The sequence below is a fragment of the Archocentrus centrarchus genome, chromosome 8 (genome assembly GCF_007364275.1).
Source record: "Archocentrus centrarchus isolate MPI-CPG fArcCen1 chromosome 8, fArcCen1, whole genome shotgun sequence".
Taxonomy (NCBI): Eukaryota; Metazoa; Chordata; class Actinopteri; order Cichliformes; family Cichlidae; genus Archocentrus; species Archocentrus centrarchus.
This window is the reverse complement of record NC_044353.1, coordinates 6,430,776-6,448,320: the sequence shown is the minus strand read 5'-3', so window position 1 is coordinate 6,448,320 and position 17,545 is coordinate 6,430,776. Positions and strand designations below refer to the sequence as shown.

Here is a 17,545-nt window from a genome sequence, read left to right as displayed (position 1 = left end):
GCGAGCCGAAACGAGTGAAAGGTAACAGAGAGAACGTCTCCCCTCGAAAAACAGAAGGAGGTAAAAGCGGCAGAGCGAGAGAAGGTGAGCCTCCTCTGTCCCACCCAAGAGCCCAAATATACCCCCCCCATTGAACACTGCATGATAGCAGGACACTACATTTACACCACAGTATCAAACATATCAAGAAATAACACAGTATCAACTCGTAGCAAAATAGTCCGAGTGTGTGTGACTGTGTGCGTTTCACCTCAAGTGTGTGTGGTGGCAGCAGCAGTAAAGCTATGAGGCCTCCAGACTGGGGAGGTGCCCAGACAACACAAACCATCTCTCTCTACATCAACACGCTGTTCTTCAGAGTTTTAAAGAGTTCTAGACGTCCACTCTTCTCTCTGGGTTCTTCTGAAACTAAGTGCGATCAGCCCTGTGCCGAGGCAAGCCCGCAACATCTGCGATCTGTGCTCACGAGGGTCTTCAAGACCAGGCAGCAACCACCACAGCTGAAAACATCCCACAGGTAGCCCGGTTAGGGTCTGGTTGACTGTCAGCAACGAGCCAAGTCTCAGACCTGGATTTAAACCTTTCAGTTCTGTTAAGAGCTTTTCTGTGAGGGTGTGCCCAATTAGGCAAAGACTTGATTAAAAAAAAAGCTAAGAAAGGTTGGATGTTAATTTGACCCAGACCTCTAGTGACAGTGATGGTGAGACGTTACAGGTCTCCATCCCCTCACCCCCAACCGGTCACAGCAGATGACTGCCCCTCCCTGAGCCTGGTTCTGCTGGAGGTTTCCTCCTGTTAAAAAGGAGTTTTTCCTTCCCGCTGTCACCAAGTGCTGCTCATAGGGGGTCGCTTTGACTGTTGGGTTTTCTCTGTAATTACTGTAGGGTCTTTACCTACAATATAAAGTGCCTTGAGGCGACTGCTGTGATTTGGTGCTATATAAATAAAACTGAATTGTTCACTGTGGTAACACAGAGGAACTCACTAAAGCAACTGTTTGGATCCTGGAAGGCAGCAGCATTGCTAATATGGAAGTTGGGTATTTTTTAAAATGAACCACATGCTTGAAGAAAGTCTTAAAGGTTTGTTGTTATTCGGAGGTGTGACACTAACAGCGAAAGCATCACGCAGCTTCTGTTTTTGCTGCGGGGAGCCAGTGCCGATTTTTGCCTGCTTGGTAATTCAGTTTTGCTCAAGAAGTTTCTTGATCAGAGTTGGAGAGATGAAGCACACCTGAATATCTCAAATGATATGTTTTTTTTAACCTTTTTAAACCTTTATTTTTATTGTGGAAGCTCTTTAAAGCCACAAAATAAGTCTGACCTGACCTGATGAAAACTGAATTCCACATTATTATTATTTTTTTTTAAATGTCTCTAAAATACTTAAATTCATATTCAAGATTAAATTTACTGCAGTAAATCAAGTAAGTCCAGGAACTCTTTTCTCGTAGTCAAGAACGTTTCTATTTTTTCCTCTTTGTGAAAGCAGGAATGTCCTGTTGAATTCGGACTTATTTCCATGTAGCTGTAAATGCAGTTCCAATAGGAAAACTGGAAACATTTTGTGCATCCTCGAGATTTTACTTCCCAATCAAATGACTCAGTAATATCCAAACTTATTTTGGCTTGAAATCCTTTAAAAAAAAAAAAAAAAACAGTATCTGATTATTTCCATTCCCTGCTTTGTCTTCATTTGTTTGCCTGTAAATGATAATAGTTTTTTTTTTAAAAAAAAGTGGGAAATCTTTCATCTCAAAAGGAAAAATAACAGATTATTGTAGAAAACTGTAAAAGCAAAATGTAAACAGGCTGAAACCAAAGTGATTCTAAAGAGCACCAGATGAAAATAAGAGATACAGGTCGACTGTTGAAGAAACTAACATTTTTCCAATGATTACACGAAGCCAAAACAAAAAGCAGAGTATTTCTGTTTAATTACACCACCTTTTCCACTGAGCTGTCTTCTTCTGCAGTGGTTTAATAGTTTAGGCTGCAGTTGCCATAATGACCACAAGATGCTGCTCATGTAAATAAAGTCTTTACTTGTTGGTGGTCATTTTAGAAAGGTTAAGGTATTTTCAGCTGAACCAATCCCTGTGTTAATTGCTGCTTGCTCCTCCCACTTGCATGAACTCCAGCCAAGCTCAGAAGTTGACATCGTGCAGCACCGTGGTGTTCAATGGGTCTTTGAAATGACCTGACCTGATCTGCCCGGCTCCCTCGCTCAGTCTACGGCTCCCATGAACCCAACACAAGGCGCTGCTGTTACTGACTGCACGTTAAATGGACAAAATGCCCTTAGTGTTTACAATAGTACAAAAAGACTACACTAATCCACCTGGAAACACAGGTCAATAAATCAATCAATCAATACTGTCTCTCCATTCCACCTGACAGATAATATACACTAAGAGTACTCAACCACACTGTGTAAAAAGGTATAGGGAGTTCCTCAAATCACGTGTTACTGCGGCCTTCTCGCTCTCTGTTCCCGTCACTGCGGTATTGCTTTGAACGGATGAGACCCAGAGGTAGCAGCGTCGGCTACAACACCGCAAAGGGTCCTGGGAAATGAAGTGAGGCTGATGATTACGTCAATCAGAGTTAGTCTCCTGACGTCCCAGTATAGTGTTTCTGAGTTGAGTTTCAATAGGTGCTGATAATAGGCTGGTCCAGTTCTGAAGCAGAGCAGAGCAACGTGTGATTGGTCAGAAAGTGAAGGTGGTAGCCAAGCAGAGCCACGCCTTATGACAGTCAGCAGGTTTGAACTACGGTCTCCAACAGTGGAGTTTTGTGAGACCGAACAAACTTCAACATCCCCGATCATCCAATCACTCATTTCATGAGTGTTCAAGTTTAGCTGCACTGGTTTATTAAAGATTTATTACACAGACGTGGACAAAATAGTCGGAACTGTTACATTAAAGAAAAAAACCACAATGGTCACTGAAACTGACAAAAGTAATAAGAAACTAGAGCCCATACCTCACCCACCCCAAATTTTATATGTGCTGATACTACGCTACAAAAGTTAATTAAGGAAAAATTCATCGTTCCTTGTACTGACCCCAACTCCAGAAATTTTCACAGAAATCCGCTCATAATTTTATTCTGCTGACAGACAGACAGATACACCCGACCAAAAACATAACCTGTGGGCGAGGTAACGAAAAGTTCAATTCAACTGCGGTTCAACAGAATTATTTTAAAAACAAATTAATCAAAGTGACCGGGACAAAAATGGTGGTCATTATCCCGCTGGAGGACCTCTGACACCAGGCAGCACGTTTCACTCCAGAATCCCGCAGCAGTCTTGAGATTTTGTTGTACCTGCACAGACTCAAGACACACAGATGCAGCAAAGCAGCTCCAGAACATGACCGAGCCTCCTCCGTGCTCCACAGTAGCTACAGTGTCCTGATCTGATGCTGATGTGATTTGCCAACAAGCTCCAGAACGTTCTCCCAGAAGCTCTGTGGCTTATCAATATGCATTTTATGTTGATATTGATAAGAGAATTTTACAATTGTCTTTCTCATCTCCAGAGACGGCTCTCTGCTCAGCTTTCTGTGCTGCATGTTCAGTGTGGTACACACTGTGATTCCAAACAGCAGGCAGACTGACTGATTACAGGTTAGACGACACCTGTGATGCTGATTACAGGACACACCTCAGTTTACCGCGTCCCTGCGGTCAGCTTACTTTCAGTCGTACCGTCATATTTATACAGGCCAGTTTTTTAAAATAATTCTGAACCACAATTCAAAATGTCTGATTTTCATTAATTAATTTTCAGTCAGTTTTTATTTATCATTTATTTATTATCATTACTTTTGACTTTACAGTTAATTATTACTTTTGTCAGTTTTCAAGTTATTTCCGTTTGTGGGTTTTCTTTCTTTAACAGAAGGGTTCCAACAATTCTGTCCACGTCTGTAAGACTTTTTTAATTACCCTCTCAAAATGTAACCCCCCCCCCAGTGTCAGCATTTTACCAGTGAGTGTTTTTAAATGCACACATTTACAATTAGTACCATCAGAGATTTAACAGATCCAGCTGCAGCTTTTTAAACACTCCTGTTCAAACTGGATGTTTGCACTCTGTTACCTTCAGGCTAATCTTGAGTTATATTTTTGACCTGCTGGGCAATGATGATTTTTGAGGATTATATCATGTAGCAAAGCACTTTCTCACTACTCTACTGCAACCAGTGGGTAGCTGGCATTGATCCGGGAACATGATACTAGGCGTCCTCGGTCACTGTCACTGAATGGAACTGAAATCTGTGTTAAAACTGCCTCACTACACTCAGTCTGCTTGATGTCTATCACCGTGATTTACAGTCCTGGTAATAAGAATTTCAATTCTAATGATTTACAAACCAGGATGTAATAAAAATAATAGATTTTAAAGCAAAGCGAATACAACCTCAGAATCACCTCAAGGTCAGACTGAGCCAAACTGCACAGATCCAACCCCAGACTCCACCCCCATCCTCCCACAGCAAAACAGGCTCTTCACAGTCCAGGTATGTAAATGTATTAACCACTAGACTATGAAATCATGCTTCAGGCCTCAGTTCACATGTTAACTGTTAAAGCTCACGACAGAAAAACAAAACTGGAGAATAACATCTTGGTTGGAAGGTCTGAAAGGAGAAAGCCTCGTCTCTTAGAAAGAAAGAGGCAACAAGGTTTACAAAGTTACACCTGAAGACTGAACACAGGTGTCTCATGAAAAAGTACAGGCCTGAAATGGGAAATCTTGACATGAGAATACAACAATACATAGAATGAATCCAACAGGAAGTTGTAGCTCTGCTCAGATCTCCCTGTGACCTAATGATGCAGCAGTGGCATGGATCAGTGACACCACCACCACCACCTTCCTTCCTGGCTCTGGCTACAGCAGAATTAGATTTGCTCCTATTAGAAACAGACACCTCTAGAACTGTTAGTGCTAACAGCCCTATATGAACATGCACAAACTCCATTTGACAGAATCAACTACTTACTATGACTTACTTCACCGCGATTTTATATAGTTTGAGAGTGGGCTAAGCTAAACCCTGATGTCCTTGATCCCTGATTGCACTTAGTCTGGCTCCTCACCCAGGAGGACCAGTTCACCTTGTCAGACCCTACAAGGAGCAACAAAATAACTCCACCCATGCAAGCCCCTGGTGGTTATGCTTTCTGGGTGAGGTGTTTTGGGCTTATCCAACTAAATGTGGGGAAAACCCTGCACCACCCCAGAAGAGCTGGATGACGCGGCTGAGGGGAGGAAAAGTCTCGGCATCTCCGGTTAGCCTGCTGCTCTGACCTGAAACCTCCTAAACTGTAGGAAACAGATGGCAGTGAGTTTCATGATGCTTCAAGAAGTCTGACCGCCACGCAGTGAGGTTGTTTTCAACACTTGTGCTGTTCCTCATTTCACGATCCATTCAGTGACCATCGCTGTAGAGTTAATGACTCAGTGACGGATGTATCTGAACTTACAGGGCTCATGATTTGGTACCATCATGTGATATGTATAATGAATGATATAAGCTATGGAGGAGCCTCCACAACAACACTCAATTTGGACTACAAAAACAAATCATCACTGGACCAACCTATTTCACTCAGTCATGACCTTTGAACTTAATATCACCTTTCTGTAGTTGCTGCTGTTTGCCTGAGGAGGGCAGCACTGGTCCTGAACTGGAGCTCGCTGATCCCCCCCAACAACAACAACAACATTCAGCCATCCTGAGCATCTGTAAACAAACAAACAAACAGGTTGTGGTCTGATCACATCAGACCGTGTGCTTACTTCCTGCCAAACAACCAAACCTTTCCAAACATCAAATCTTCAAATAGAATATATTCAGAAATCCAATCTGATTGGATAAAACACTGTTTACATATATATATTTATATAGAATATTATTTTTGCTTTTTTTATACAAAAAGAGAAAGTCTTTTGTGGTTTTATACATGTGTGTATGTACAGATATAGAAAAGTGACCACACCGAATCTGCTGTGATGTAACCATGGCCAACAGGACAGGAGACACTATTTACACCAAACAGGAAATATTAAAATAAAAAAAAAAAAGTGGGATGCGATGGTCGTTGTGGTGTTTCAAAAGCAGAAGAAGATGCAGGGTTTAGGTCACATGACACAAATGATGAGGACAGAGAGAGGGAGAGAGAGGACTGATGGGTGCTGCAGTTTCATTAGCTCCATGAATCCTGCTAAAGCTGATCTGATCCTGAGATGTTTCCACCAGATTCCATAAAAGTCTGATTGAATATTATTTTTATTTTACTACTAATATTCAACTGAGATTTTTACTGGAGAGTTCTAGTGTGTGATGATGGCTTTAGAGAGTTTTTCTCCCTCAAAAGAAAAAAAAAAAAAAAAAAAAAGAGTCTTTTGGAATATAGCCGGATATTAAAGAAAGTATTTAGGTAGTAAGCAGAGTAAATATTTACATAAACTCATTATTCTCTCTCTCCATCGCTCTAAAGGCTGCTAAATAGTGAGATTAGGAAAAACTAAGGCATCCAGATGAAGAAACAAAGACTCAAAGATGAAGTGACCAACTGGAACAACAACAGTGTGTCTGTGTGTGTTTAAAAGTGTGCTTCTTCAGTCCCGATCGGCTGGTTGCTTTACTGAGGTGCTGCGGTGGTGGTTTGTGTTTTCTGGACTTAGTTTTGTTTTTTTTTGTGGACAGAAAAAAAGGCACCTAGTTCCTCCTCCTCCTCTGCTCATATTAAAATCGCTTACTCCCCCTCCTGCGCTCGACACACGCAAGCAGACCAGTCGTCCACTCGGTGTCTGACATTTAAGATTCAAGTTCAAGTTTTTCCACAGTCGTCATCCCTCAGCGGAAACGGAGGAGCAGGGATGGAATAAAAAGACACGAGAATGATCGGAGGGTGGGAGAGTACATTTCAGTGGTGCTGTGTACAGGTAGTCAAATATACAAGGGTACATGATGTGTATCCTTGCCCACGCTCCCCCTCTGCTGAACCCCACGGAGGTGCTAACAAGGCGTCTGCTCCCCCTCTTATGGATGAAACAGTAGAGAAAGAGGTGCATCCATGTTTTCACGCGACACCGCTTCTCCTCCATTACGTTCTCCTTAGACAAGTGGAGTCCTCCACAACAGCACAATTCCACTGTGTGTGTGTGTGTTTACCAATGCACACTCCATGGAGGAAGAGGAAAAGGAAGAGAAAGAGAGGTGCTAGAAGGAGGTGGAAGTGGAAGTTTGGTGTGCTTCTTGTTTAAGCTCCTTCTACAACACGGGCTCCTCTTCCATTGGTTCCTCTGTGGACCTGAGAGGAAACCAGACAGTTAAGATTAATAAGATTAATCTTATCATGAATTACAGCAGAAATGTTTACTTGTTGTTGCAAAGTTGTTTACAGTGGGAGGAACACGTCTTATGTGCTGACTGACGCGTGTTTAGGCTCGTCTGCTGTGTCTGCACTATATGCGCGCTGTCCTGACACTTTGCCCCGTGGTGTGAAGCTAACACTGTGCACTGCTGACCTGCTGGTTTCTGTGTTATCAGGAACAGAGCCTGGCTGCTCAACATCAACGCTCAGGGAGGCCATGGCGCTGACCGTTTCTGCTTCGTCTTTTTCTGACTGGCCTTGAGCCCCCAGAGGGCCATCCAGTAGCGAGTGTCCGCTGGTCTGAGACAAACTCTGGAGACAGGACCAGTGTTTACCTGCAGGGACACGGTGAGAAAATGCAATAAGGAAGCTGACAAGATATGAACTCGTTGTGTGTGTGTTGACTGTGCGAGCTTCTTACTCTGGATCTCTATTACTCTCTCCAGTGAGGCGCAGGCTTTTGGACATGGCTTCTCCTGAGGCCACTGGAACACAGAGTCACACTGACAGAGAACAGAAAACCAGAAAATGAGTCTTACACGGCAGTTTTCACAGATTAACATACATATAGGAACACAGTGCTGATCACTAACTCGCACCGACTGGCTCGTTACATCAGCAGTCGTATGCTGTATGCTAGTAAACCAGCTTTAGCACAGAGACTTTTCCAGCAGATTATCCCAGCGGATGTGACAGCATCTGGTCACAAAACCCTCCTTGTTGGTGTGGACGGTGTCTGCTAGCAGGTAAAGAGTTGATGTAAGCCTGTTGAGTTTTCTCACCACTGAATCACATGTTTTCACGACACAAGATACCAACATGCTACAACTGGTGTTTCCCACTTCGGAGCAAGACAGGCTACCTCACTGTCTTTATGCTGAGAGCTTGAAAAGTGAAGCCGAGACCCCAAAACTGATCAGAGCAGCCATCAATCAACCACAACAGATACACAACAGGTGAATAAGACACACACGCAGCATAAAAGCAGAAGCTGGGGTGGAGGTGAGCTGTGGAGCAGCTTGTAGATGCGTAGCATCTGTGGGCAGGCTGAAGCAGCTAAAATAGCCCGCCCTGTATCAGATTTAATGATTGGCTGTGTAGGAGGGAATCTGCTGGCATTTGGATCAGCTGATCTGTCTGAGCAAACACAGAGTTTGAGCCACTGCTCATAAAGTTTCAGCTTTAGAGCAGAAACCTTTTTATACCCTGAAACAAAAATGGTTTTGGTCTGTAGAGCTACGCCTGTAGATGCTTTTATTTGAGTCTTGTTGGCCATTCAGTTGTACTAAAACTCTGATAAGCATGTTTTTGTGTTAAGCTGTTTTTTCAAAGCCAAAATTACCATCAAATTTAATATTAGTAACTAAACCTTCCTTCTTGAAGCAAATGGCGTTAGCTGATAGCTCCCCTCTGCTGTATCTTCCTCTCCAAACATGGTCGCTACATGTTTTTAAAAAGTTAACATGGACACGCTCGAGGCTTCTAAACTATGTGCCAAATCCAGCGGGTAACATCACAGTGACATCTGCTTCATAAGCTATGAAGCAGATTTTCCATAATGGTGAACATTTTCATATGAAGCAGTAATCACTGTGTGTGCACTCAGTCCCCTCAAACCATCACAACACCTCACAGTGTTACTGTTTCATATTGTTGTGGCTAACACCTCCAGGTTCTCAAGGTCTAAGGTTGAGACAAAATATTAATAATTACTATTGAAAATCTGACTCTCTCTCACCGGGTCTCCCAGGAGCGCAGAGACACAGGACTCCGATGCATCACAGATAGCGGTGAGGTCATGACCGCCTTCCAGCGCCATAACAACCCGCCCACCCGCCAGACCCATGAGCAGCTGCGTTAGCTGACCGAAACCTGCCGACACACAACAGTCACATAATATTCTTGTGATTTGCCAGCGTGAAGAGAATCATGGGACACGTTTATGTTTAAGTTTAAGGGAAAATCCACATTAATTAACATGAACACTTAAATTTGTCATGCCAGGTTTAGCCACACAGGCTAATTTTCATCTGCAGTCCTGGTAAGCTGATGACATTAAATTAATTAAAAGACAAAACATACAAAATCAAACATTAAAATCAGTTAAAGAATTTCACTGACACTACTTCAAATCATTGATTATCCAATAATCACTGTTTTATAGATTTAGAGAAAGAAGTAAAGAAAGTAAAGTTCCTCATTTCTGTGGGTAATTCAAGTACTCGATAAGAAAAACTGACCGCCCAAAAGCACTTTTCCTGAGGGGTATTTTACAGTCCCCTCTGGTAGATATACATGTACTTTGATTTGGTTTAATGAACTCATTAAGGGGAGGAACGGGGGATTTATACACAAGTAGAATATCTGCAAATGTAACCACATTTTCCCAACTTAAGAAAACATTTAGTTTAAATTTCACAGTGATGATGATGATGATTGGTTTCCACATAATTTGGTCCAACCAATCTGTGCAGCAGCTCTGCCCTCATGTATCACGACTGCAGTCAATCTGTTGTCCTCTTAAACTTGGTAGTTTTCCCTTCATTCACTTTCTGGGTTTAGCACATACTGTGAAAATTCACAGTAGAAAATTCAACTTGTTTTTGTCAATCAATCAATCAATCAATCAAAACTTTTAAGCTACTCAAAAATCCCGTCAAAAAACAAACAAAAAAGTGGAAACTAAAGTAGCCACAGATGTACTCACACTTGGCAGAAACATTGTAGCCTCCCAAAGGAGACTGATGACCCTCCACTGCATCGAAGCCTGCCGACACCAGGACCACATCTGGACTGAACTGTTGGGCGATGGGCATCACCACAGCCCTGCACACGCACACACACGCACACACACATATAAAAGCCTCTGTTTTTTACCTCAATGGATTCATATACATTTCCCGACTGGAGATTTTTGGGGGTTTTGCCACCAGAATTTGAAACCATTTATGCCATAAATATGAATTATCAGTACCAAATGAAAACTCCTTGTGTATCTGCCTCTGTCACCATTTTAATACATTCATAAAACTTAAAAAATATATTCAAAACAATGAAATTGCAACACGGGGTGGCTGTAGCTCAGGAGGTAGAGCGGGTCATCTACTAATTGGGAGGTTGGTGCGTCAATCCCCAGCTGCTCCATTGTGCATGCCAAAGTGTCTTTGGGCAAGATACTGAACCCTGAGTTGGTCCGAATGTGCTCGTCAGAGTGTGAGTGTGTGTGAACGTTAGAAAGCAGAAGTAGAAAAAAGTGCTTGTGTGAATGTGTTTGAATCAAGAAGTGTAAGAGTCTATTTAACATTTCCCACTGAAAAAAGTTTACCTGAAGGCAGTGAGGTACTCCACATCACCCATAGGGGGATCTACTCCTCCGGTCCAGGCTATGTTCACATTAAAACCAACACCTGCACCTGATCCCACCTGCAGACAGCAGGAGAAACAAAAACAGAGTGAGAGGATCAATGGTTATTATCATGTGTCTTAAGCCATTCTGTGTGTGTGTGTGTGTGTGTGTGTGTGTGTGTGTGTGTGTGTGTGTGTGTGTGTGTGTGTGTGTGTGTAAGCTGCTCATGGAATTAAATACAGAACCAAATAATGTAATATTGTTATGTTTTTGGTTACATTTATTTCCAGTTTTATTTGGTCTCCCTGCATTTCTGCCAGTATCAGTTCATCTCCTCCCCCGGCCAATGAATTCATGAATTCTAGCAGTCCAGCGTTTTGTTTTTGTTTTTCATGAGTTTCTCTTCCTGTTTAAACTTCATTTCCACATTCTAGTTTGATCTAAGTATGGACTCAGCTGTTAATCAGCTTTACTTTTTTACCCTGCTGCTTCCTGCATAGTTCTCATTCACTGCCCCCCCCCCCCCCCCCCCCCCACCCCCACCCCCCCACCCCCCACCCCCCCCCGCAGGCTGCATTCAGGTCTCTTTCCCTTCTGGGACCATTACAATATTTGCCATTTAAATTTAAATAACTGCTGGTTGTCTTTGAGCTGACCTCACACACATTTCTGGGATAATTTGGCCAGCCAGGCTGAAACTTTTGGTTTGGTGGAATCCCCACAACTAGAAAATGACCAACGGGCCTGCGGGATTACCTCCTCAGGAGCTCCGCTGCCAGGAAAGAAGTTTCCGTCATCGTAGCGATGGAGGGAAATGTAGAGGACGTTGGGGTCACTGTAGAAGGCCTGCTGGGTGCCGTTGCCATGGTGAATGTCCTGCAGTGACAGATCAGAGCAGCATCAGAGAGAAGGTCAGAGGGATCTCATGATGCAGACACAGTGGGCACACTGGGATTGGTTAACCTTTCACTCAGATGCACTTGATTCTGGTTAGCGATTTACATGAAGTGTTTTCCAATGGCAGTAAATAAATGGTTTACCACACACACACACACACACACACACACACACACACACACACACACACACACAGTAATCTAGTGTAACCACCATGGGCTCATTTATCCTGACTTGAATTCTTTTCCTGTGTTTTTGTAAGACAGATTAACTCCACCTGTGAGCGTCCCTAACAGGACTTCACACTGTGATGATATTCTCAAGCATCACCTTCATGTCATGTTCTTGATTATTACTGATTTCATCTCTATATTTTACTTTTCTTGGACTCTATTACAAAAGGTTTACAACAGTGAACATCAACTGGTGGCCCGGCAGAGCTTTCCATCCGACCCCCCAAATATTACTGAAATCAAGACTAGCCTAGTGAGGTGGAAAAAATATGAAGAGTTCTTCATATTTATGGATATTTATGGGATCCTTTCCACAGCTGTCACATGAAATAACCCGTTAAATACCAATATCAAACACCACTTCCCATTGCCTGCAAAAGCCTCCATGTCCCTAGAACCAATCAGAATGCAAGATCGGACCGTGTGACTTCAAACGTTTTCTGGCTGCACTGAGGAGCTGGTTTTTGTTGGTGGTAATGAGACTGTAAACACAGCTGAAGGTGAGTCTAACCTTGTTTTGTGTAGACAAAATGTTCAGCGATCAAACTTGTCTAACTAAAGGAAGTAAAAGGCTGGCGGCCGAGCGTACTCCCCGGCCTGCGCGGGGCTCCGTCTCCTTTGCTGTGAGGGTCTCTCATTTGGGCGGCTCACAGGGGACCGGACAGGCGGGCGGCTCGATGTGTACCCACATGTGGGTGATATATGAAAAAAATATGTATTAAATGCTACAGTCAATGGTTTCCTAATATTCTGATGATGGTAACATGTTGACTGATGCCTAATGCACCAGCAAATACAAGACCAGGAGTTGGTAAGGAAACATATTCACATCTGTTAACCTCTGATGTGTTTCGTCTCAAGCTTTGTTTACATGAAATCTGCACAGAGACTCTTTAAACCAAAGGACAAGTGTGAATTATTTGCACACTGTGAGTCCAGCCAACTTCTCTCTGTGACCAGACGTTAAACTGGGCTTAATGACCTTGAGCCAAACAGCCTCCAGATGTTATTTTTCTTCCAAAGCACATAAGCATGGAGTGCAGAGGAGAGAAAGAATGACCTGGCCTGTAAAGAACCATTAATGGTCAACATCACACTCATCTGGCTGTTCCTGTGGCCTTTAAAATACTAACTGGGCCCTCAAAGCATGAGAGCACTTGAGAGAATGAAAATCAGGACACAAAGACGACAGCCACGTCCATTTTTAGAAAGTAGAGGGTGTTATTGTAAAGTGAGTTGCTTGGCACAAGTGCCTCAAACCTGAATTATTTCTAGAGGCCAGCAGGGGGAGACTCTGCACAGAGGTTTATGGGAGAATGACCCTGCTTTATGATCTGGGTAAACAATTTCTAACGAACCTGAGGTCTCATTTGCTAGTTTCAAGTCCCACTGAAATATAATATAATATATAAAATATGTTAATTTTGTACATTTTTTCAGCCTTTAAGTGGAACTCCAGTGTGTTTGAAATTCACAGTGGGAGAAACCAGAGGCCTGTAATATCAAGCAACTATCTGGTAACCTGGCTTCACCTACACAAACACTGGCAATCAGGCTAAGCAGTCACACAAACCTTTTCACAGCACGCAACCCCACTAAGAAGCGAACCACCTGAAAACCCTGATCTTACCCCAGTAAGCCTAAAGCCTGTTTAACATTAATGCAATTCATCCTTTAATACACTGAAAGATGAATGTATTAATAATGTATTTCAGCCACACTGAAGGAGCATGCATCTGTTTTGGGGCAAATGTTTAAAGTCAAAATAAAGTTATTATGAAATATGAACTGTCTAAGCACATGAAAATGCATGTGTGTAAATGTAATGTCCTCTGCAGTGATGGAAAAACTGTGTGTGTGTGTGTGTGTTTTTGTGTGTCTCACCCAGTCCACAATGAGGATCTTGCCCACTCCAAGTTTCTGCTGCAATAGCTTGGCAGTAATGGCGACTGAGTTGAAGAAACAAAAGCCCCTGTTCACACACACACACACACATAAAAAAGCCTCTTAGTTAGATGTAGTTAAAGTCAAATGTATTCATGTGGGAGTACTGTGATAGGTGCACTGACATGGCTGTGGATTCCTCAGCGTGGTGCCCCGGGGGACGAACGACAGCAAAGCCATTCTAGAGAAACAGACGCAGAGTGAGGGGAGGGTGGGGGGGCACCTCAGACGGCATGATTTTATGCTCATGAGCATTCGTGAGTGTGTTACCTTTAACTCCCCTGCAGCCACTCTGAAGGCCAGCTCAATAACCGAGCCCACCGCCATGCGCACTGCAGCTGATGAGTGCATCTCATTCCACACTGTGTCACTGTCGACCTGCAGGGGGCAGCACAATGCTCAGAGCAGGGCTGACACAAATACAGACAGACAGGCAAGAAAGAGGGAGTCTCACCCCTATTCCTCCACAGGGAAGAACGGCGTACATCTTCTGGCTGATTGGACCTGAAACAACAACAACAACAACAACAACAAAAAAAAAAATCAGCGAGAGTCGAGGTTACAGCGCAGCTCTCACAACATTTCAATCATACACATTTATTACAAGGGGAACTAACACCACATGTGTGTGTGTGCGTAATAATGGAGAAACATTAATAGTGTAAGACATCAACTCAACAAACCAACATGTTCACATCAACGAGCCTGCAGAGCTGTTTAACAGCTGCCAACAGCAGGAAAAGTGTGAATGCTTGGAGTGCATGTAGATGCTTTCAGTTTCAGTCGAGTCTTGTGCATCTGGCTCACTGTCCTTCTGTCTTGACTTAGTGTTTCCACTGTGCACTAGTATATGAAAATTAAATGCATTTCTGTAAAGGCTTTTAGATGCGCCAAAGAAACACTCTCCCTGTCTGTTCCTATGAGGAGAAGCTCGGGACGGCTAAGAGTGGAAATGAACGCAAAAACTTAATTTTTTCCTTCCTCCCTAATAAATCACCCCATGACCTCTCAAATGTACCACGTGACCCATTAGAGCACAAACACCGTATCACCAGACTAACCTACACAGCTGTTTTAACTGCTACTACTTTGTGTTTCTCACAGAACTACACTGAGATCACAAGGTCGGGCGTCTGTGTATGTGTGCGAGAAAGGAGGTGTGTTTTTCTTTAAATAATACCATTTTTTTTTCTCTGTGACAATAAAAACAAGAGCAATAATCAGCTGGTGTTCCAATATGTTCCTCTTGGACTGCAGCTAGTGATTGTATTTCTTGTTCTGCTCTGCAGCCTCAGCGAGCTACAGCGTAGCAGCACCAACTCTCCACCTGCATTAGATTCCAGTGAGCCTCGAGCTCGCAGCAGATCTCCAGAGCGGAGCACAGACTACCAACACCAGATGCAGTCCAAGATGGTGGACTTTCACTGACCAGCAAAAAAAAAAAAAAAAAAAACAGAGAGAGAGAATGGACTTTTTTTTTTAATTATAATTTATTCCTCTTTATTTACTCCTCCACTGCAGATTTGCTTTAGGCAGGCTTCAGAGTGTAAGTGTAGACAGACAGATGGGTACCGAGCAGCTTCTTGTGGTCCAGTTTGTGCCGATTGAGCGGACTGGTTCCATACAGCAGAGTGTGGAACTCTGAATGGACGGACTGGATCTCATCCAGAGAAGCTTTACGCCCACGAATCCTCTGCTCACACACAGACAGAGAGACAGAGAGTAAGGCTCCACATTTGCATACAACAAAATAACTGGAAGAAATTACTAGGGAAAAAACTAACCACTGTACTAAAAATGAATTTTATACAGCAGGCGCAGCTCTGCTGTGAGTCTGAAGGTCCTATTTGAAGAGTGTGTGTGTGTACCTCGCAGCGGCCAAGCAGACCCGTCTCCTGCAGTCTGGACCAGATGCTCTGCACTCTCCCAGCATGCTCTGGGTGGATGTGAGCGTTCCCGCACACACACTGATGCTTCAGCATCAGACTGTCATATACAAGCCCTGCAGAGGGAGAGAGACAAGTCCACACAGATACTGTATTTAAAATAAAAGCCTGCACCTTCAGTAACAGCCAGAGTGGAGGCTTGTATAAATAAATGTTTGCAGCTGTAGTACCCAATGAGCACCACAAGATGTCAGTAGCTACCAGTTAAACATGTGCGAGGCATTTAGGAACATTTAGTTCTGTAGCAGCTGTACAGTCTACGTTTTTTACTGCGGTTTAATACTCTGTTACATGGCACAGAAAACAACAAATCCACTCTTAGACTGAAGGCGGCTGCAGTATGTTACTGTAACACAACAATACAGTCTATGAAGATTTTTGTGCAAAATCCTTTAAAGGCAGGTCACCTCTATATCTAGCTTTGATTATTAGTATTAATATCTGCACACTCTCTGGAGGCCCTGTTTTGAGCCACTTTTACCAAGTTTTTTTTTTTTTTTTTTGGACAAAGGAAACATTTTTAGACAGCTCAACTTGTCACATCTACCCTCGTCTGATGATGTTAAAGCCTCCTTTTAATGTCTCAGGTTAAGCTGTTGTTAAAATAAACACTTTGAATTTAACAAGGACAGCAACAGAGCACAAAACTTTTTGGCACCAAAGAGCTAAAAGCAAATAAATGCATTAAAAAAAACATTTTGGTCATTAATTTTTTTCTAAATAAACCAAAATGTTATTTAATAATAGAATTAATCTATTTAACAGCACAGGAACTGAGGGGCTGCACCAGTGCCCGGGGTGAGGTAAGTATGGGTGACTTTGAACTGTGATGCAGATCTCCTGTACTACAACGAGCAGAACAGGTCATAATTATACAAATTGTACAAATTAATGCTGCCAATGCCAAGAACACAGCTTCTTGTCCTATAAAGTTTATTCAGACAGGTGTGCCAGTTGCACAGCTGAACTGAGGAGTTACAGGTGGAGCGATTAAAACGTGACGCTACAGCTAAAGGCTTAAACAGACTCCCCTTAGTAACAGTTTGGATCACATCAAGTGCTCAAACAGAGAAGTCCCATTTGGAACCAAACGTCCTGAAGGCAGTGATGTGTATTCAGTTTAGAGCGTTTAGCGCAGAGCACCCGTTAATGCACGTTCTCGACGGAGCACAGATACATGTACGGCCTCACCGCACGTCAGTGCACTTAAAAGTTAAAAACAGGAAGAGTTCTTACTTGAAAACAATAAAATATAAAACACGATATGACTCGAGAATTGATGGGCTCTTATTCTGAACCAAGAGAGTCAGCTCCCTGTTGCTAGGCAACAAGTACGGAGGCCTCCAGTAGGCAGAATGACACCATCAAATTCTTATCCAATCAGAAACCAGATGTGGACACACACACACACACACACACACACACACACACACACACACGCGCACACACACACATAAGACACGCAAACATAAAAACTGACCAGTAGTGAAGAGGTGCTTGATGGGATTGACAGCGGCTGCAGGAGAGGACTGCGCTCTACCCAGGGGTCTGTGGGGCAACGAGGACTGGAACACGCCCAGCTGCTGCAAAGCCTGATGGGACGGGGATGGAGGGAGAGAAGAGACAGAAAGTTATGATTCACTGCAGGAGGATGAATCAGAGATCAGCCCATTCACTGCAGCGATGGAGGAGGACGTGTGTGTTTAACAGGAGAGCACGCTTAAAACCAATCCTGTCTCTTTGTCTACAAACACACACACTGAAATTACTATTCAGAATATT

The 17,545-nt window shown here is 43.1% G+C and overlaps 1 protein-coding gene across 1 annotated transcript in view; it reads right to left on the bottom strand.

The window, feature by feature from the left end:
* Window positions 1-837: 837 nt before the first annotated feature.
* Window positions 838-17,545, bottom strand: part of hdac5 (histone deacetylase 5) — a 44,231-nt gene continuing 27,523 nt past the window's right edge. Inside the window, exons 15-28 of the mRNA XM_030736797.1 lie at window positions 17,244-17,355; window positions 15,686-15,819; window positions 15,390-15,510; window positions 14,272-14,321; window positions 14,088-14,195; window positions 13,943-13,998; window positions 13,758-13,845; window positions 11,500-11,619; window positions 10,723-10,820; window positions 10,105-10,223; window positions 9,136-9,269; window positions 7,819-7,900; window positions 7,552-7,732; window positions 838-7,334 (exon numbers count right to left, since the gene is read on the bottom strand). Of these exons, the coding sequence (XP_030592657.1) occupies window positions 7,295-7,334; window positions 7,552-7,732; window positions 7,819-7,900; window positions 9,136-9,269; window positions 10,105-10,223; window positions 10,723-10,820; window positions 11,500-11,619; window positions 13,758-13,845; window positions 13,943-13,998; window positions 14,088-14,195; window positions 14,272-14,321; window positions 15,390-15,510; window positions 15,686-15,819; window positions 17,244-17,355 (1,443 nt within the window). The 3' untranslated portion in view covers window positions 838-7,294. The remainder of the gene's footprint in view (window positions 7,335-7,551; window positions 7,733-7,818; window positions 7,901-9,135; window positions 9,270-10,104; window positions 10,224-10,722; window positions 10,821-11,499; window positions 11,620-13,757; window positions 13,846-13,942; window positions 13,999-14,087; window positions 14,196-14,271; window positions 14,322-15,389; window positions 15,511-15,685; window positions 15,820-17,243; window positions 17,356-17,545) is intronic.